Source organism: Spermophilus citellus, assembly GCF_964194105.1.
Source record: "Spermophilus citellus genome assembly, chromosome: 9".
Lineage (NCBI taxonomy): Eukaryota > Metazoa > Chordata > Mammalia > Rodentia > Sciuridae > Spermophilus > Spermophilus citellus.
In genome coordinates this window covers 113,352,626-113,367,349 of record NC_138191.1, presented here as the reverse complement: position 1 = coordinate 113,367,349, position 14,724 = coordinate 113,352,626, and the positions used below count along the sequence as shown (strand labels likewise).

Below are 14,724 nucleotides of genomic sequence, written 5' to 3'. Positions count from 1 at the left end.
GAGGAAGAAAGCCTACTCTATGAAACACAGCATTTTCTATGGAAAAAGCAAGAAATACATTCTATTCTCTCTGTAAGTTTAGATTCCTCTAGGAAAGGAAGCAAAGTATCATTTACTAAGCATGTCCATTCAGTGTGCTACACCACATGCTTTAATTAAAATATCTTCAAATCAAACTATGAGGTAGATCTTATCCTTCCTCAAACACATTAGATAACTTGCCTAAGGTCTTAGTCATTAAGTAGAAACATCCAGCTCCAGGCCCCAAATCTGTCCAACTTTGAAAGCTTTTTCTTTTCAAAGCATCTTTTTCAAATCTCAAAATGATCATGCCAGTTCTTTATTTAAATTTTGGTTCCAAAACAAAACAACCTAACCCAACAAGTTAAATATCCACCAAAATGATGACATTTTCTTTCAATCAGTAGACTGTTTTTCTACCTCTTCGTAGTGTTTAAGATGAACTGAGGGACACACACAGAGTGCCCTTTTTTAATCTTAAATCTATAAAGAAAACAATACCTGTTAACAACCACAGAGCACTGAAGCAGAAGCAAGTATAAAACAGGTACTGGCTTCTCAACCACTTCATGGATGTCTGCCAACAATATCCTGATAAAATCCAGGAAGCGAGACTTGGCTTGACTCCCAGCCTCCTCTCCATGGCCTTCCAGACTGGCAGAACCAGTACACTAGAAAGACAGAAAGAGAAGAAATTAAATGCCAAGTAATTAATAATTGATTCCTAGAAATGTGGAATAATGGAGAATGTGTCAGATTAGGAGAAAGAAGAATTTCAAGTTTGTCTTTCAGTGCACATCCCTGCCTGTAAATTTTAAACCTGAGCTTTGACACAGCCTATAATTATCAGAATAACAGAGCAAGGGATATAAAATGAATTCACTGTAAAACTGAAACATTTATATTCCATTATTGTCTAACTAACAGTAAACCATCTATATAACAGAATAGAAAGAGTATCAGTCTAAAAAAAAAAAAGCTTTGATTTTTCAGTTCCAGTTCTGCTAATAGCTTTGGGTCTTTGACCAAACACATTTTCTTATCTATGAAAAGATGTTGGACTTCTAACTAAACTTGAGGGACTTGTAAAAATATTTTAATGTGATTATATTTAGGGCATGCACTGTCACTTTCCAGTTTGTTACAATTCCCACCACTAGTATCTTTAAAATCTACCCAATTTATACTTCATGTTACCCCCTCCCAATTTATACTTCATGTTACCACCCTCAAGAGTCATCTGCAATTCCTGGCTTAAATCCATACATACATTCAGCAAATATTTATGTCAGGCACTTTTTTGGCTACTCCAAAATTCAAGGGCTAGATGATTTAGGTCCCTTCTAGCAGGAAAATTAAAAAAAAAAAAAAAAAAAGTTTCTTCCTTCTTACATAACTTTGCTATATTCTATAAATTGTTATGTAAATCTTGAAATATTATGAGTTGATATAGTTCTGAAGAAGTAATTCAATAATCTATTGGCTAGGCAAAGCGGCTTGCACCAACTTCTCAGGAGGCTGAGGAAACAGGATATGTGAGCCTAGGAACTCAAGGCCAGCCTGAGCAACACCATAGATCCCCATCTCAAAAAACAAAAACTTCTAAATATGTACCCATCGGCCAGGTATCCTCATACACACCTGTAATCCCAGGTACATAGGAGGCTGAGGCAGGAAGATAACAAGTTCAAGGAGAGTCTATGCAAATTTAGCAAGACCCTTTCAAAATAAAATTTTTTAAATGGGCTGCAGGTATAGCTCAATGGTGGAACTCTCATGAGTAAGGCCCTGGATTCAATCCTCAGTACCTCCCCACCAAAAAAAATTTTTAAATATATATGTATGCCTGTCATCCACATCTGGCAAACAACACTGACTGACAACCCCTAACTTTCACTCCCAGCTAGCATACAGGGATCCAGATCAGCATTACCTGAGTTGGATTTCAAAGCTAATGCCAGGAAACAAACATAAACACACCACTGCAAAACTGAGGTGTAGCACATCTAAGAAAAGGTTTTCACTGAGCCTTAACTATATGAAGGACTTCATCTTTCGTGTCCAGTTTCCAACAATTCCTATATCAAGGGGCTGGGATGTAGCTCAGTGTTAAAGCACTTGCCTAGCAAGCATGAGGCACTGGGCTCCACTCCCGGAACCAAAAAAAAAAAAAAAAAATGAGAAGACAATTCCTATTTCTAGTTTGTTTCATAGTTTTCTGTTAGGGAAGGGAAGGGGCAGGGGCAGACAGATGTGTGGGCCAGAGATACACTCAAGAGATTATGAAATGGAGCTGAAGTTAGAAAGTATATCCAGCAACTTCTGTAGCCTCCCAAGCTGGAATAGGTGTGTGCGAGAGAGAGATCTTACCCAACACTACCACAAAAGGATTTAAAACTTAAGGTGACTCAACACCTGTCATCAATAGCCTGGCAAGTGGGTGGGAAAAGCAGAAAAAGAAATGAATAGGCTTTGAAAACAGGAGTAATAAACACCATCGGACTAGCAAGCTGATTAGAAGTGCAATATCTTACAAACTGTGCATAACAGAGGTACATCTATTTCTATTTGAACACCTAACCAGTCCTTCTACTGAAACCTACAATTGCCTATGGGCACAAATCACTGCTAGGGTCCAGTTAAAGGCTTGCTGACCACAGGCAGGAAGAACACATTACCAAGATCCAAATGGTTTGTTATGGAATCAAAGGATAACAACCCAGGGAGAGAACACACACCCCCACAATACTTGACAAATGAAAATCTAGAAAAGCTCCCAATAGTTCTGGCATTTAGGGCGTTACAAGAACAACCGAAATAAAAGCACTCTCTGTTGCAGCAGCTGTTCAGACAGAGCAGGGGGTAATGTTTACTTAATACTTCAGGTTGATGGGGGATGTATCATAGTTCAGTCTGTCAGCTACATACGTGGAACTCCATTTATGTACACAGCGATAAGATATGTTTGAACAACGACAGAGCACGTCTGAAAAAGCCTATTCAACGCGTGTGAGTAATCAAAAATAAAACTTTAAAGAAAAAAAAAAGACTCAGATATTTGGGAAAGTTACAGAACAGACTGCCATGAATAGCTTTGCTTATATTTGCAGACACTGTTTTCCAAATAGCTGGAAAAATGAACAGATTGTTCTGGGAGGTCGTCTTTCTAAATTGTTCCTAGTTTCCAGTCTGTGAATCATAAGAAAGCACAAGGAGAGTCGACTAATGCTCTTTACTAACAGCATCCAAAGTCGATGAGCCCAACTATCACGAGGTGAGAGAAGACAAAGCATTTCTGGAACCCCGCTGAGAGTTTCTATTCTGACTTCCTTGTCTTCACCTCTGTACTCACTTGCAGCCACCACAGGACCCTCTGCGGGACATAATTGTCAAAACCCTGACCGAGGCTGGTTTCGCATTGTAATTTACACATCATGCTCAACCCCGCCCCCCTTTTTCTGCATCAACTTTCAGTCTCGGTGGGATGATCAATACAGCAGCTAAAGGAGAGGCTGCAGATGTCGAGGTGTTAGAAGGACGGCAGCGACCTAAGCCCAGTATGTCAGTATTGACTGTCAGGGAATGGAGGGAGCTGCAGGACCAGACCTGGGCCCAGAAGAAGCGGGATTCAGTCTGGGACTCGAGCTCCGCAACTGCAAGGCCAGAAGCAGCTGACTGCCCTGTCCCAGCCAGGAGCTCCACCTCCGGGTCCCAACTGCGGGTCAGTGCACCCCCAGGCATCGTCTGTACCACCTGCCCCTCCCCTGAGCTCATGGTCCTCGGCCTGGTAGCCAGCCGCCCCGGCCACCTACCGGGGCTCAGGGGCACATAGCGGGGCCCCGGCTCTCGGCGGCCTCCGCCTCCTCCCAGTCCATGGGCTCGGGGCCCCAACCTTCTCTCCCCTCACCGGGGGAGGAGGAAAAGGAAGAAGGTAGTGCTGGCTCCCCACCCGGACAGCTCCCTCTCGTCTCAGCCTCCCTGGACAGCGACGACGGCCGGAAACGCCGCCTCCTCCCACCTCCCCGGGCTCAACCCGGAAACACACTCTTCATGCTAATCAAGCCCTCCCGCCCCCACCCTCCGGAAGCGCAATTCCAGCCGCGAGCCCGAGGGGGAGGAGGGGCAGCGCTGGAAGTAGAACTACGCACAAGCGAAGGAGTCTGGACACCCCGCCAGCCTCTCGCCTCCCGCTCTCCTGGGGCAGTCTGCACCTTGCCTTCTTTGCACGTGCCCCAAGGCCCAGACTCAGGCAATACCCACAAGGAAGATGGCGGCAATGGCAGCACCCCCTACGGCGTAGCGCCCTGCCGTGCCATTGGCCAGAGCCCCAAGTGAAGCCGCCGCGGATTGGCCGAGGGCGATGCGGGGGTGGGGGTGGAGCTGCAGCAGCCCGGAGCCCGGAGTGGGCAACACGGCGTGAGCAGCGGCCCCAAGCTCCGGCAGCATCGCGCCCGCAGAAGACTTCAACGCTCGGGGCCGCAGCCTGGTGAGCTCAGCCCCCTTCAGGCCCTCCCCTGCATCCCAGCCGGGGCCTCTCCGAACCGGCGCTCATCAATGCCGACGCACCCCGGGGACCCTATCGCGATCCATCGCACTATATCGCGACACCATCGTGCCCTGTCGAGACTCCATTTTGTCACAGCCCTTTTCAATACATATCTTGTTTTAATTTGCCCCGTCATCTTTGAGGGCTGTCCCCATGTCGTGATTTTGCTGTGATCTCCGTGACATCATCGCGCCATCGTGAGGTGTGATCTCATCGCCGCTCTGTCGTGACTTCATCAATGTCGTGTTGTGACCTGGCTGCGGCGGGACAGGTGGTGACCGCCAAGAACCCTCCTCCCCTTCTCATCTCCCCATCTCAGCAGCCCCGCTTCGATTATCCGGCTTTTGGATTCTCTGTTGTCCCGGGAGCTACCCGACCCTTCTTGCTTCTCCAGCCCTACGCATCATCCTCAGGCTGGTAGCGAGACAGGGAGGGTGAGGACAGGGAGTGTAAAGGGTTAATGCTGCTGGTGCTGCTGCTGCTGCTGCTACTCCTGCAGCCTCTGCCCGAGGGAGGGAAAGGAGAGAAGGCCAGGAGCCTGCGGGGGCGACTGAGAGCCTTGGCTGAAGGGGTGGGGTCCCCAGAGGGGCCTCCAAACCTTGCCTGGTGAGCTCGAGCTCGAATTCTCACTTCTGCTGAAGCTTATCTCCTGCCTCGTCTGAAGAAGGGAGGGAAAAAGGAAGCCTAGGATGCCCTTTTCCCCCATGTCAGTCCGGATAATCGAACTTCACCATGTGTGTCTCCATTCCTCCCTGTCTGTCCTCACCACTTACTCCCTGTGCGCCTTGGGAGGGAGATAAATTCCGACTTTATGTGTCAGGGGGCCACTAAGCAGTGGGACCAGCCCCCTCCCACTCCCAGGAGATTGCTGAAGAAAGCTGTCCAGCTAAGCAGCCGGATGCACAGTCCTCCTTTCCCACTTTCTGGAGGTGACCTTGGACCAGGGTCCCTTCTTTACCCCAAAGGATTTGCAGGTCCAGCCTTTTCAAGTCCCCCCCTCCAAGGGAGGTCAGTCCTGAGGAAGCCACTTCTCCAAATCCTCTCTCCTCTCCCTCTGTGCTAATCCCTCCCTCCATCCTCCACTCCCACCCCTGCCCCCGCCCCCGCCCCTCCTCTGCAGAGGGATGCTCAGTCCCTCTTGTGTTCACAGTTGGGCAAGGCGGGCATCATGGCCTCGGATTGTGAGCCAGCTCTGAACCAGGCAGAGAGCCGAAACCCCACCCTGGAGCGCTACCTGGGAGCTCTCCGTGAGGCCAAGAATGACAGCGAACAGTTTGCAGCCCTGCTGCTAGTAAGGAGTTGGAAAATTGGGAGATGGGAAGGACTGGGTGGTCGGGGGCCCCCAAGGAATGGAATCAGCCAGTCCCCAAAGATACATAGTGGTGCTAACGACTTTGGAAACACCAAAGGAGTTCCAAGATCCCTACCTTTGTATTGATTTTGCTCCCCTAGACTCGGGGCAAAGGGGAGAATGCAGATGAATAAGGCTGTGGCACTGGGGTCCTTGGAGGAGGCTGCCTGAGTTTGCTTTCTGGGGTGTCCCAGAGCAGATGGGAGCTGACTCATAGGGTAACAGCAGCAGGTAGTAACTAGTGCAAAGTATTTGAGGGCTGGGGATGATTTTTCTGAGACCTGAAAGAGTAGCGGGACGGGAAGAGATTAAAGAAGGGTCCTAAGGGATGGCCAGGACTGCAGTAGGTAGCTTGAAGGTAAGGGAGCTGGTTTGGGTCTTAGCCCTTTTGGAGGAACCCAAGCTGGGGACAGTGGAACAGGAGCTGCAGTGCTAGAAAGGGGGGGGCTAGTGTGTGGGGGGTAAAGGGAGGAGGGAGTACAGCCGCTGCTTGTTTGCCATGGCAACAGGGAGAAGGCTCTGGAGTCAAGGGCTCACACTGCAGCAGAGGAGGTGTTTAGGTGAAATGTAAGGGGAAATGTTTTGACATGCAGAGCAGGGAGACACAGGAGCCATTTCCCCTGAGAAGGTGGCGGAAATGGATCAGAGACTTATCTGGAGACAGCATTTAGGGAAGGACCCTAAATCCTTGGGGGATTTTAAACACTGAGTTCTAAGCTCCTTCCAACACAGGTTGTGGGCATCTAGATTAGACATCAGGAAGAACTTCTCAACTGGCCAGGTAACGAAGTGCCCAAATGAGTGGTAGAGAAGGACAAGACCTCCCTGCCATGGGATGATCATAGGTGAGAGGGATCCCAGAAGTCACATTAGCCTGAAAAAGAAGGAGCTAGATGAGATGATCCCAGAGTGAGTTCTGTTGCGTAACCTAATCCTGTTAGTCTTCAGTGCCCCAGGGTTCAGGGAAGGGATGGTCCTTGCCACCTCTTTCATTCTGCTGATAGCATGTACTACTTGCCCCATACCCCTGTAGGTGACCAAGGCAGTAAAAGCAGGTGACATCGACGCCAAAACCCGACGGCGGATCTTTGACGCTGTTGGTTTCACTTTCCCCAACCGTCTCCTAACCACCAAGGAGGCACCGGATGGCTGCCCTGACCACGTTCTCCGTGCCCTTGGTGTGGCCCTGCTGGCCTGTTTCTGCAGTGACCCTGAACTGGCCACCCATCCCCAGGTCCTGAACAAGATCCCCATCCTTAGCACCTTCCTCATAGCCCGGGGGGACCCTGATGATGCTGCCCGCCGCTCCATGATTGATGACACCTACCAGTGCCTGACAGCTGTAGCAGGCACACCCCGAGGGCCCCGGCACCTCATTGCTGGTGGCACCGTGTCTGCCCTATGTCAGGCATACCTGGGTCATGGCTATGGCTTTGACCAGGCCCTGGCACTCCTGGTGGGGTTGCTGGCTGCTGCAGAGACACAGTGCTGGAAGGAGGCGGAGCCCGACCTGCTGGCAGTATTGCGGGGCCTCAGTGAGGATTTCCAGAAAGCCGAGGATGCCAGCAAGTTTGAGCTCTGCCAGCTGCTGCCCCTCTTCCTGCCCCCAACAACCGTGCCCCCTGAATGCCTCCGGGATCTGCAGGCTGGATTGGCGCGCATCCTGGGAAGCAAGCTGAGCTCCTGGCAACGCAACCCTGCCCTGAAGCTGGCAGCCCGCCTGGCACACGCCTGCGGCTCCGACTGGATCCCAGCGGGCAGCTCTGGGAGCAAATTCCTGGCCCTCCTGGTGAATCTGGCATGCGTGGAGGTACGGCTAGGCCTGGAGGAGACAGGCACAGAGGTGAAGGAGGATGTGGTGACTGCTTGCTATGCCCTTATGGAGTTGGGGATCCAGGAGTGTACCCGCTGCGAGCAGTCACTGCTTAAGGAGCCACAGAAGGTGCAGCTTGTAAGCATCATGAAGGAGGCCATTGGAGCTGTCATCCTCTACTTGCAGCAGGTAAGGGGGTAGTGACCTACAGAGGGAGCCCAGTGTCCGGGAGTCAGGGCAGGAGCCAGAAGGCAAAGAAAAGGGGTATAATGAGGAGACAGTCAAGCTGCATGTCGGGCGGGCTGGTACTGCAGCAGCACTCAGGAGTAGTGTGTGGCCGAGCCTCGCTCCCTCTCCCTCCCTCCAAAAGCCTCCACAAAGCACCATACCACACACCATATGTGCACTCACATCCCAGCACACACACACACAACACAGTAACCTCCCACTCACACAGTGCTCCCCAGTACACACACTACACACCACACACAAAATTGAAGCAGTCTGTTCTGCTTGCTCCGGGGCGTTGTTTTACATATGCACACATACAAACGTCCAGCGGTGCAGGAAAAAGGAGCAAGGCTGCCTGGTTCCTGGCCTTTCTAGGAGTTCAGCTAGATCTATACCCACCCATTCGCAACCCCTTCCTCCCTCCCTCTGAGAAACCCACTCTCCTGTCCCACAGGGATTCAGTCATGACTCTCTTCTCTTTAATGGTCTGCTCCAACCGCTGAATTCACCAGCCACTGAATTCACCAGCCACACATCCAACAGACTATGCTAAGCTCTGGTCTCATTTTGTAATTTAGCCCAAAAGGGCATCCCCCCTCCCACTGTTGGTTGTATGTTCATGGCATCACCTATCCTCCCATCCCAGGTAAGAGTCTCTGTAGAATGTGACTTAGCTGTAGTCCCGAGTTTCCCCCTAGCCTTGAGCTCCCTTGGCGGTGCAGAGATGGGGATGCACTTTGAGTGTCAGCAAGGTGGGCCTCCTTTGTTGGGTTTGTCCCTCCCATTTGCTGGGTACTGGGTACATGGGGTAGGATGAGGCTTGGTCCCCACCTCTGAGGGGCTCACAAGCCAGAATTCCCTTCCAGTTGTAGGCTGGCCAGCAGACTGGTAAAACAGGGGAGGCTCTGTAGTCCTGCTTTATCTCAGAGGGGTCCTGTGGCAACAGGTGGGGCCAGAGAAACAGAAGGAACCCTTCGTGTTTGCCTCGGTTCGGATCCTGGGTGCCTGGCTGGCCGAGGAAACCTCATCCCTGCGTAAGGAGGTGTGCCAGCTGCTGCCCTTCCTCGTCCGTTATGCCAAGACCCTCTATGAGGAGGCGGAGGAGGCCAATGACCTCTCACAGCAGGTGGCCAACTTGGCCATTTCCCCCACCACCCCAGGGCCCACCTGGCCAGGGGACGCTCTCCGGTGAGTTTGTTGTTACACTATGTCCAGCCAGACCATTCTAAAGAAAACTATGACACACTGGCCCCCGCAAACTGGGCTGTGCCAGGCTTCTAGATTGGCCATGAGAGTTCTCTTAAGATCATTTCTATTTGTTTTGGGAGGCTTGTTCCTACAGGAATTCTGAGCTGCCAATCCCAGGTTTCTCAAAAAGAGAACTTAGGTTTACTGACCATCTCTTACAAGCCAGATATTTTGCTATACCTTTTACTAGAACTATATCTTGTTGTTTGTTTGTGTTTGTTTTGTTTTGGTACTGGGGATTGAACCCAGGGATGCTTTACCAATGAGCTATACCCTAAGCCCTTTTTATTCTTATTTTTTGATTTATTTGTTTTTTAGCTGTAGATGGACACAACACCTTTATTTTATTTATGTATTTTTATGGGATACTAAGGATCAAACCCAATGCCTCACTTTTGCTAGGTGAGCACTCTTCTACTGAGCCATAACTTCAGACCCACCCCTTTTTAAGACAGGATCTCACTCAATTGCTTAGGACCTCTCTAAGTTGGTAAGACTGGTCTCAAACCTGCAGTCCTCCTGCCTCAGCTTCCCACGTTGCTGGATTACGGGCATGTGCCACTATACCAGGCTCAGATCTATCTCATTTGGTCCACAAGGCAAATCTGACAGAAGTTTCATCCACATTTTAAAGATGAGGAAATTGAGGCTCAAAAAGTTTAAAGTAATTGACTGTGGTCAAGCTGTACAACAGAGCACCAATTTGATCCTAGGCCTGTGTAACTCTGAATCTTGTGCTTTTTCTGTGATACCTACCAGGACATGTCCTTCTTCTCCCCTACTTTTACTTCTCTTAGGCAGGGTACTTTGAAAAAGGACATCTTTGTACCTTCCTCTCTCCCAACCCCACACACGTCTGCCCTTCCACACCCCCCAGGCTCCTTCTACCCGGATGGTGCCACTTGACTGTCGAAGATGGACCCCGGGAGATCCTGATCAAGGAGGGGGCCCCTTCACTTCTTTGCAAATACTTCCTGCAGCAGTGGGAGCTCACATCCCCTGGCCATGACACCTCAGTGCTGCCTGATAGTGTGGAGATCGGCCTGCAGACCTGCTGCCACATCTTCCTCAACCTCGTGGTCACTGCACCAGGGCTGATCAAGTGAGGGGTTTGGGAGAGGCTGGGAGGAGATTCAATCAAGTGTGGGGTGGTGGGGGGGCTGCCCAATTGCCTTAATTTTTGACCTCTACTTTGCTTCCCTGTGCGTTTGGATTTCTCATGGTGTTAAAATGAAAGGGTCTCAGAATAGACAAAGCCAGTCCCGCTCAAGGATTTGGGTCCCTAGGTATTTTCCTGGAGCACATCTCAGTGCCAGCCATAACCCCAGATGCTATGGTTGGGGCTCAGGGTTAACTCTTCACGCTGCTACCTGATTTCTTACAAACTCTGGCCCAGAGAAGTCAGGAGTCCCAGATCCAGATTCTCCAAAGGGTTTCATCTGGTCTCATAACCTTCTGCCTGCCCCCATCCTTGCCTCCCTTTCTTCCCCAGGCGTGATGCCTGCTTCACATCTCTTATGAATACTCTGATGACGTCTCTGCCCGCGTTGGTGCAACAACAAGGGAGGCTGCTTCTGGCTGCCAATGTGGCCACCCTGGGCCTCCTTATGGCCCGACTCCTTAGCACATCTCCAGGTAAGCCCTGGGGACCCAGGCCTGGTGGGTGAGGGCAGAAAACCTGGGTGGACCTGCTGTGCTCTGGGCATAAGTCCTTTTACAGAAAATGATATTGCAGATTTTTTTCTGAGAAGAGGAAATCTCTACAATATATCTCCATCCGCCACCCCCACCCTTCTTCCCAAAATGATAACATGCTCTTCCTTCTGAAGACTTTTAAGGCAAGGTCTGGTGGGTGTTAAGTACAGGCCTGCTCAGAGGCACAGGCACAGGCACCTGGAATCCCTAGCAGCCCAAGGACTCCAAATCCAGTGTTTTCAAGGTGGAGCCGCCCCCACCCAGGGCCTGAGTCAGAAACCTGACTTCCCTCCATTGAGGTTTCTCATTGCTCAACAGTTCACCCACCTCAGTGACAGGTGTCAGCACTCTGCCCCTCTGCATGGCTTCTCCTCCACCCTCCTCCCTCTGACTCTGTGCAGGGGGAATGGTGTCCCCTCCAGCCCCTGACAGCCCTCAGTGTCTCCCACTTTGGCTGTGGGTGTCTGCTTGGGTCCCTCTGTCCCCGCCTGTTCCCTGTGCCCCATCTGTCAGGTTGGAGGAGCTGAGCAGATGCCCAGGAACAGGGTGTAACATGCCCATACCCTCAGCTGCCTCTGTGTTTTCTGTGTGGGGATCCCAGCAGGGTACCCAGTAGTGGGAAGGGGAACATATCCCTTTGGACCAGAAATTAGGAGGTCGTTTCCCCCCCCAACTCTCAGTCACTCCCCAGGTAGAGCCACCATGGCACTGACTCACGAAGTTAGAGGCAAAGCTTCCTGGAGAGCACTTGCAGAGGAGGTAAATCCCAACATGACAGGTTCACAAAAAACTGGTCACTTCCCCTCTTGGAGCCCTCTTCTGGCCTAGGAATCAAGCAGGTGCCTTATCACATCTAATTCTCACAACAGATTGGTAAGATTAGCAGTACTGGCCCCATTTTACAAGACCCAGAAAAGTTAACTACCCAAGGTCATACAGCAAGTGTGAAAGGTAGGGTTTAAACCCAGACAGTCTGATTCTAGGTGATGCTTGAGCTCCGCGTGTGTCCACACAGGAGGGAAAGTGAGGGGCTGGCCCAGCACTGGCCCATCTAGTTCATGTACCATTTTTTCCATGCCTTCCAGCTCTTCAGGGGACCCCAGCATCCAGAGGTTTCTTCGGAGCCGCCATCCTCTTCCTATCGCAGTCTCATGTGGCACGGGCCACACCTGGCTCTGACCAGGCAGTACTGGCCCTGTCTCCTGACTACGAGGGCATCTGGGCTGACCTGCAGGAGCTGTGGTTTCTGGGCATGCAAGCTTTCACAGGCTGTGTGCCGCTGCTGCCCTGGCTGGCCCCTGCCGCATTGCGTTCCCGCTGGCCACAGGAGCTGCTCCAGCTGCTAGGCAGTGTCAGCCCCAACTCCGTCAAGCCTGAGATGGTGGCCGCCTATCAGGGTGTCCTGGTGGAGCTGGCACGGGCCAATCGGCTGTGCCGGGAGGCCATGAGGCTGCAGGCAGGTGAGGAAACGGCCAGCCACTACCGCATGGCCGCCTTGGAGCAGTGCCTGTCAGAGCCCTGAGGGGTGTCCACTGGGGACAGACCCGGGGGCGGGCAGCGAGGGAAGGAGGGAGGAGGCATCTTCCCTGAAGCCCCCAAACAAGAACCCCCTCCCCAGACTCCTTCCCCCCAAAACACCCCAGCTTTCTGGCTTTTCTGAGGGCAAGGGCATGGTGCCCACTCCTCAAGTGTAAGGAACTGCGTCCCGCCCCCCAGGCCCCCATGGGGGCAGGGATCGGCTTGGAAATCAACGTGGTTGTCCCCGCCAGGCCGGGGAAGGTTGGAGAAGCCCCCAGGGAGGGGGGCAGTAGGTGTCATTGTGCCCAATGTCTGGCTCCCCTGCAGGAGGGAGGCCCCAGGGTAGGTCAGGGCTGGCAGGAGCTGATTGCCTCAGCCCAAGTGCCCTGCCGGCCAGGGCGTGGCCTCCCCTAGGCTGTGGTGCCCCTTCTGGCTCCCCAGGTCCACGTCCTTTAAATCGGCCATATGGCTCTTGCCCTTGGCCTCCTTGGGCAGAGAGCAGGCTCAGGCCATTGAAATCACAGTTCTTCCTTTCAACCTCAGTGACCCAGGGTCTAAACTGCCCCTATCCTTTCAGGGCAACCTGGGGCAGACAGGCTAGTGTCGGGGGTGGGGAACCTCCTTCCACCCAGGCTTCCTTAAGAGAACCCAGGAGTCCTTGGGCCCGGGTCTCTAAGCGTATGTGTCATGTTGCAGCAGAGTGCCAATGGGGGTTGAGGGTTATTTATTTTGCTTGTATTTATCCCTGCTTGGACACCCGAGCATCTGATTTCCGTCCTCTGTGCCATCTGGCCTGGCCAGAGCCAGGAACAGGAGGAACACCTCCCCAGAATCCGCATGTTTCCCCAGTGATCGCACCCCATTGCCACCATGGTGCCTGGCTTCAGCTCCCACCCCGTTATTACTCCTCTGCAGAGACACGCGACTGGCGGCTCCAGCAGGGACTACTTTATGAACCTGGGGAGGGATCCCCCACATCTGATCCCTTGCTTCCCCCCGCCCTCCCCCAGTGTGTTCTGTGGTCATCACATTCAAAGCTGTGCACATGTGGACACTCAATAAATGTTCATTGGTGACAAGAAGCCTGTTGTGTGGTCTGCCCTACATCTGCTCTCCCTTGCAGGCTCCATCAGTTCACAGTTATCGTTTGCTGAACACAAGTCCTGCTAAGTAACTTCACAAAGTGTTATTCAGCCTTCCCAGGAATCCTGGGAAGAAGAGATCATAACTCCACTTTTACAGATGGAGAAACATAGGCATGGATAAGTAATTTGATCAAAGTATTGCAGCTAGAGCCAAGACCTCCATGCAGACCCCTGTCTCCCCAACCCACACCCTTCATTGACACAGCAGTCACAAGCCCAGCTGTTGATGTGGCCAGACTTGGTGGGGACAAGTGAAGCACTGTCGCTTCTCTTGTCAGCAGGTTGTTGCCAAGAGAAACTGCCATACCCTCCAATTTTTTTTTTTTTTTTTTTTTTTTGGTGGTGGTACTGAAGATTGAACCCAGAAGTGTTCTACCACTGAGCTGTATCCCCAGTCTTTTTAATTTTATTTTGAGGTAGGGGCTTGCACAGTTGCCCGAGCTGGCCCTAACATGCAGGCCAAATATGGATGTCAGGCTACCAGCTGTTGACCCCTGTTCTATGCCAAGTAAAAGGCGAACTGTCTGAGCACTTCAACTGGAGACAAGCACTGTCTGCCTCAGCTGGCCTGAGCCAAAATTAGCCCTGGCCCACACCGTCTAGACTCTTTCACCTAAGCCCTCAAACCCACAAGTGTTCACTGAATACATCTTGTTGCCCACCTGGCTATGCATAACAAGAATATTCTACTTATTGGATGTGTGAAAGCCATCATAGCATGGATTCTCTGGGGTAATTTATGAAAAGACCTAATCTCTGCACTCAGGTAGCTTAAAATCTAGAGAGGAAACAGATAAGGCAACATAGAGGTATAATCAGTGGGTTTTTGTTTGGTTGGTTTTTTAAGAAAGAACTTTTTTAATATTTATTTTTCAGTTTTCGGTGGACACAACATTTATTTTATTTTTATGTGGTGCTGAGGATCGAACCCAGCGCCCCAAGCATGCCAGGCGAGCACGTTACCGCTTGAGCCACATCCCCAGCCCTAATCAGTGGTTTTTATGGAGGTTGAAATAGTGTGGCTGGGTCATGAAGCCTCTCAGTTTTCCTGAACAAGTCCAGGAAAACTCAGCAAGTATTTGCTCTGAGACCAAAGGGGTAGGAGGGGTTTGCCAGCTAGACAGAGAAACAGTAGGTATAAAGGCTGGCAAACTTA

At 51.3% G+C, this 14,724-nt stretch overlaps 2 protein-coding genes across 10 annotated transcripts in view; one reads left to right on the top strand and one right to left on the bottom strand.

Annotated features, from left to right (window-relative positions):
* KIAA0319L (KIAA0319 like) overlaps window positions 1-4,387 on the bottom strand; it is a 118,964-nt gene extending 114,577 nt beyond the window's left edge. Inside the window, exons 1-2 of one of the 6 annotated variants that reach the window (XM_081308001.1) lie at window positions 4,233-4,387; window positions 523-692 (exon numbers count right to left, since the gene is read on the bottom strand). In XM_081308001.1, coding sequence (XP_081164127.1) covers window positions 523-664 — 142 coding nt within the window. In that variant the 5' untranslated portion in view covers window positions 665-692; window positions 4,233-4,387. Of the gene's footprint in view, window positions 1-522; window positions 693-3,833; window positions 4,044-4,232 lie in introns of those variants that run through there. The other 5 variants (XM_081307998.1, XM_081307999.1, XM_081308002.1 and 2 more) reach the window with 5 other exon arrangements.
* A 3-nt stretch (window positions 4,388-4,390) lies between these two features.
* NCDN (neurochondrin) lies at window positions 4,391-12,586 on the top strand. 4 transcript variants are annotated; one of them, XM_081308005.1, is made up of 8 exons: window positions 4,391-4,507; window positions 4,711-4,838; window positions 5,718-5,858; window positions 6,952-7,920; window positions 8,909-9,150; window positions 10,088-10,312; window positions 10,703-10,845; window positions 11,991-12,586. In XM_081308005.1, exons 2-8 carry the CDS (start codon window positions 4,806-4,808, stop codon window positions 12,425-12,427), a joined length of 2,190 nt encoding a protein of 729 aa, XP_081164131.1. In that variant the 5' UTR covers window positions 4,391-4,507; window positions 4,711-4,805; the 3' UTR covers window positions 12,428-12,586. The 4 variants fall into 4 exon arrangements, with proteins under 4 accessions (XP_081164131.1, XP_081164130.1, XP_081164133.1 ...); XM_081308004.1 differs by having other exon boundaries at window positions 4,424-4,838; XM_081308007.1 differs by lacking the exon at window positions 4,711-4,838 and having other exon boundaries at window positions 4,485-4,507.
* The last annotated feature ends 2,138 nt before the right edge of the window (window positions 12,587-14,724 follow it).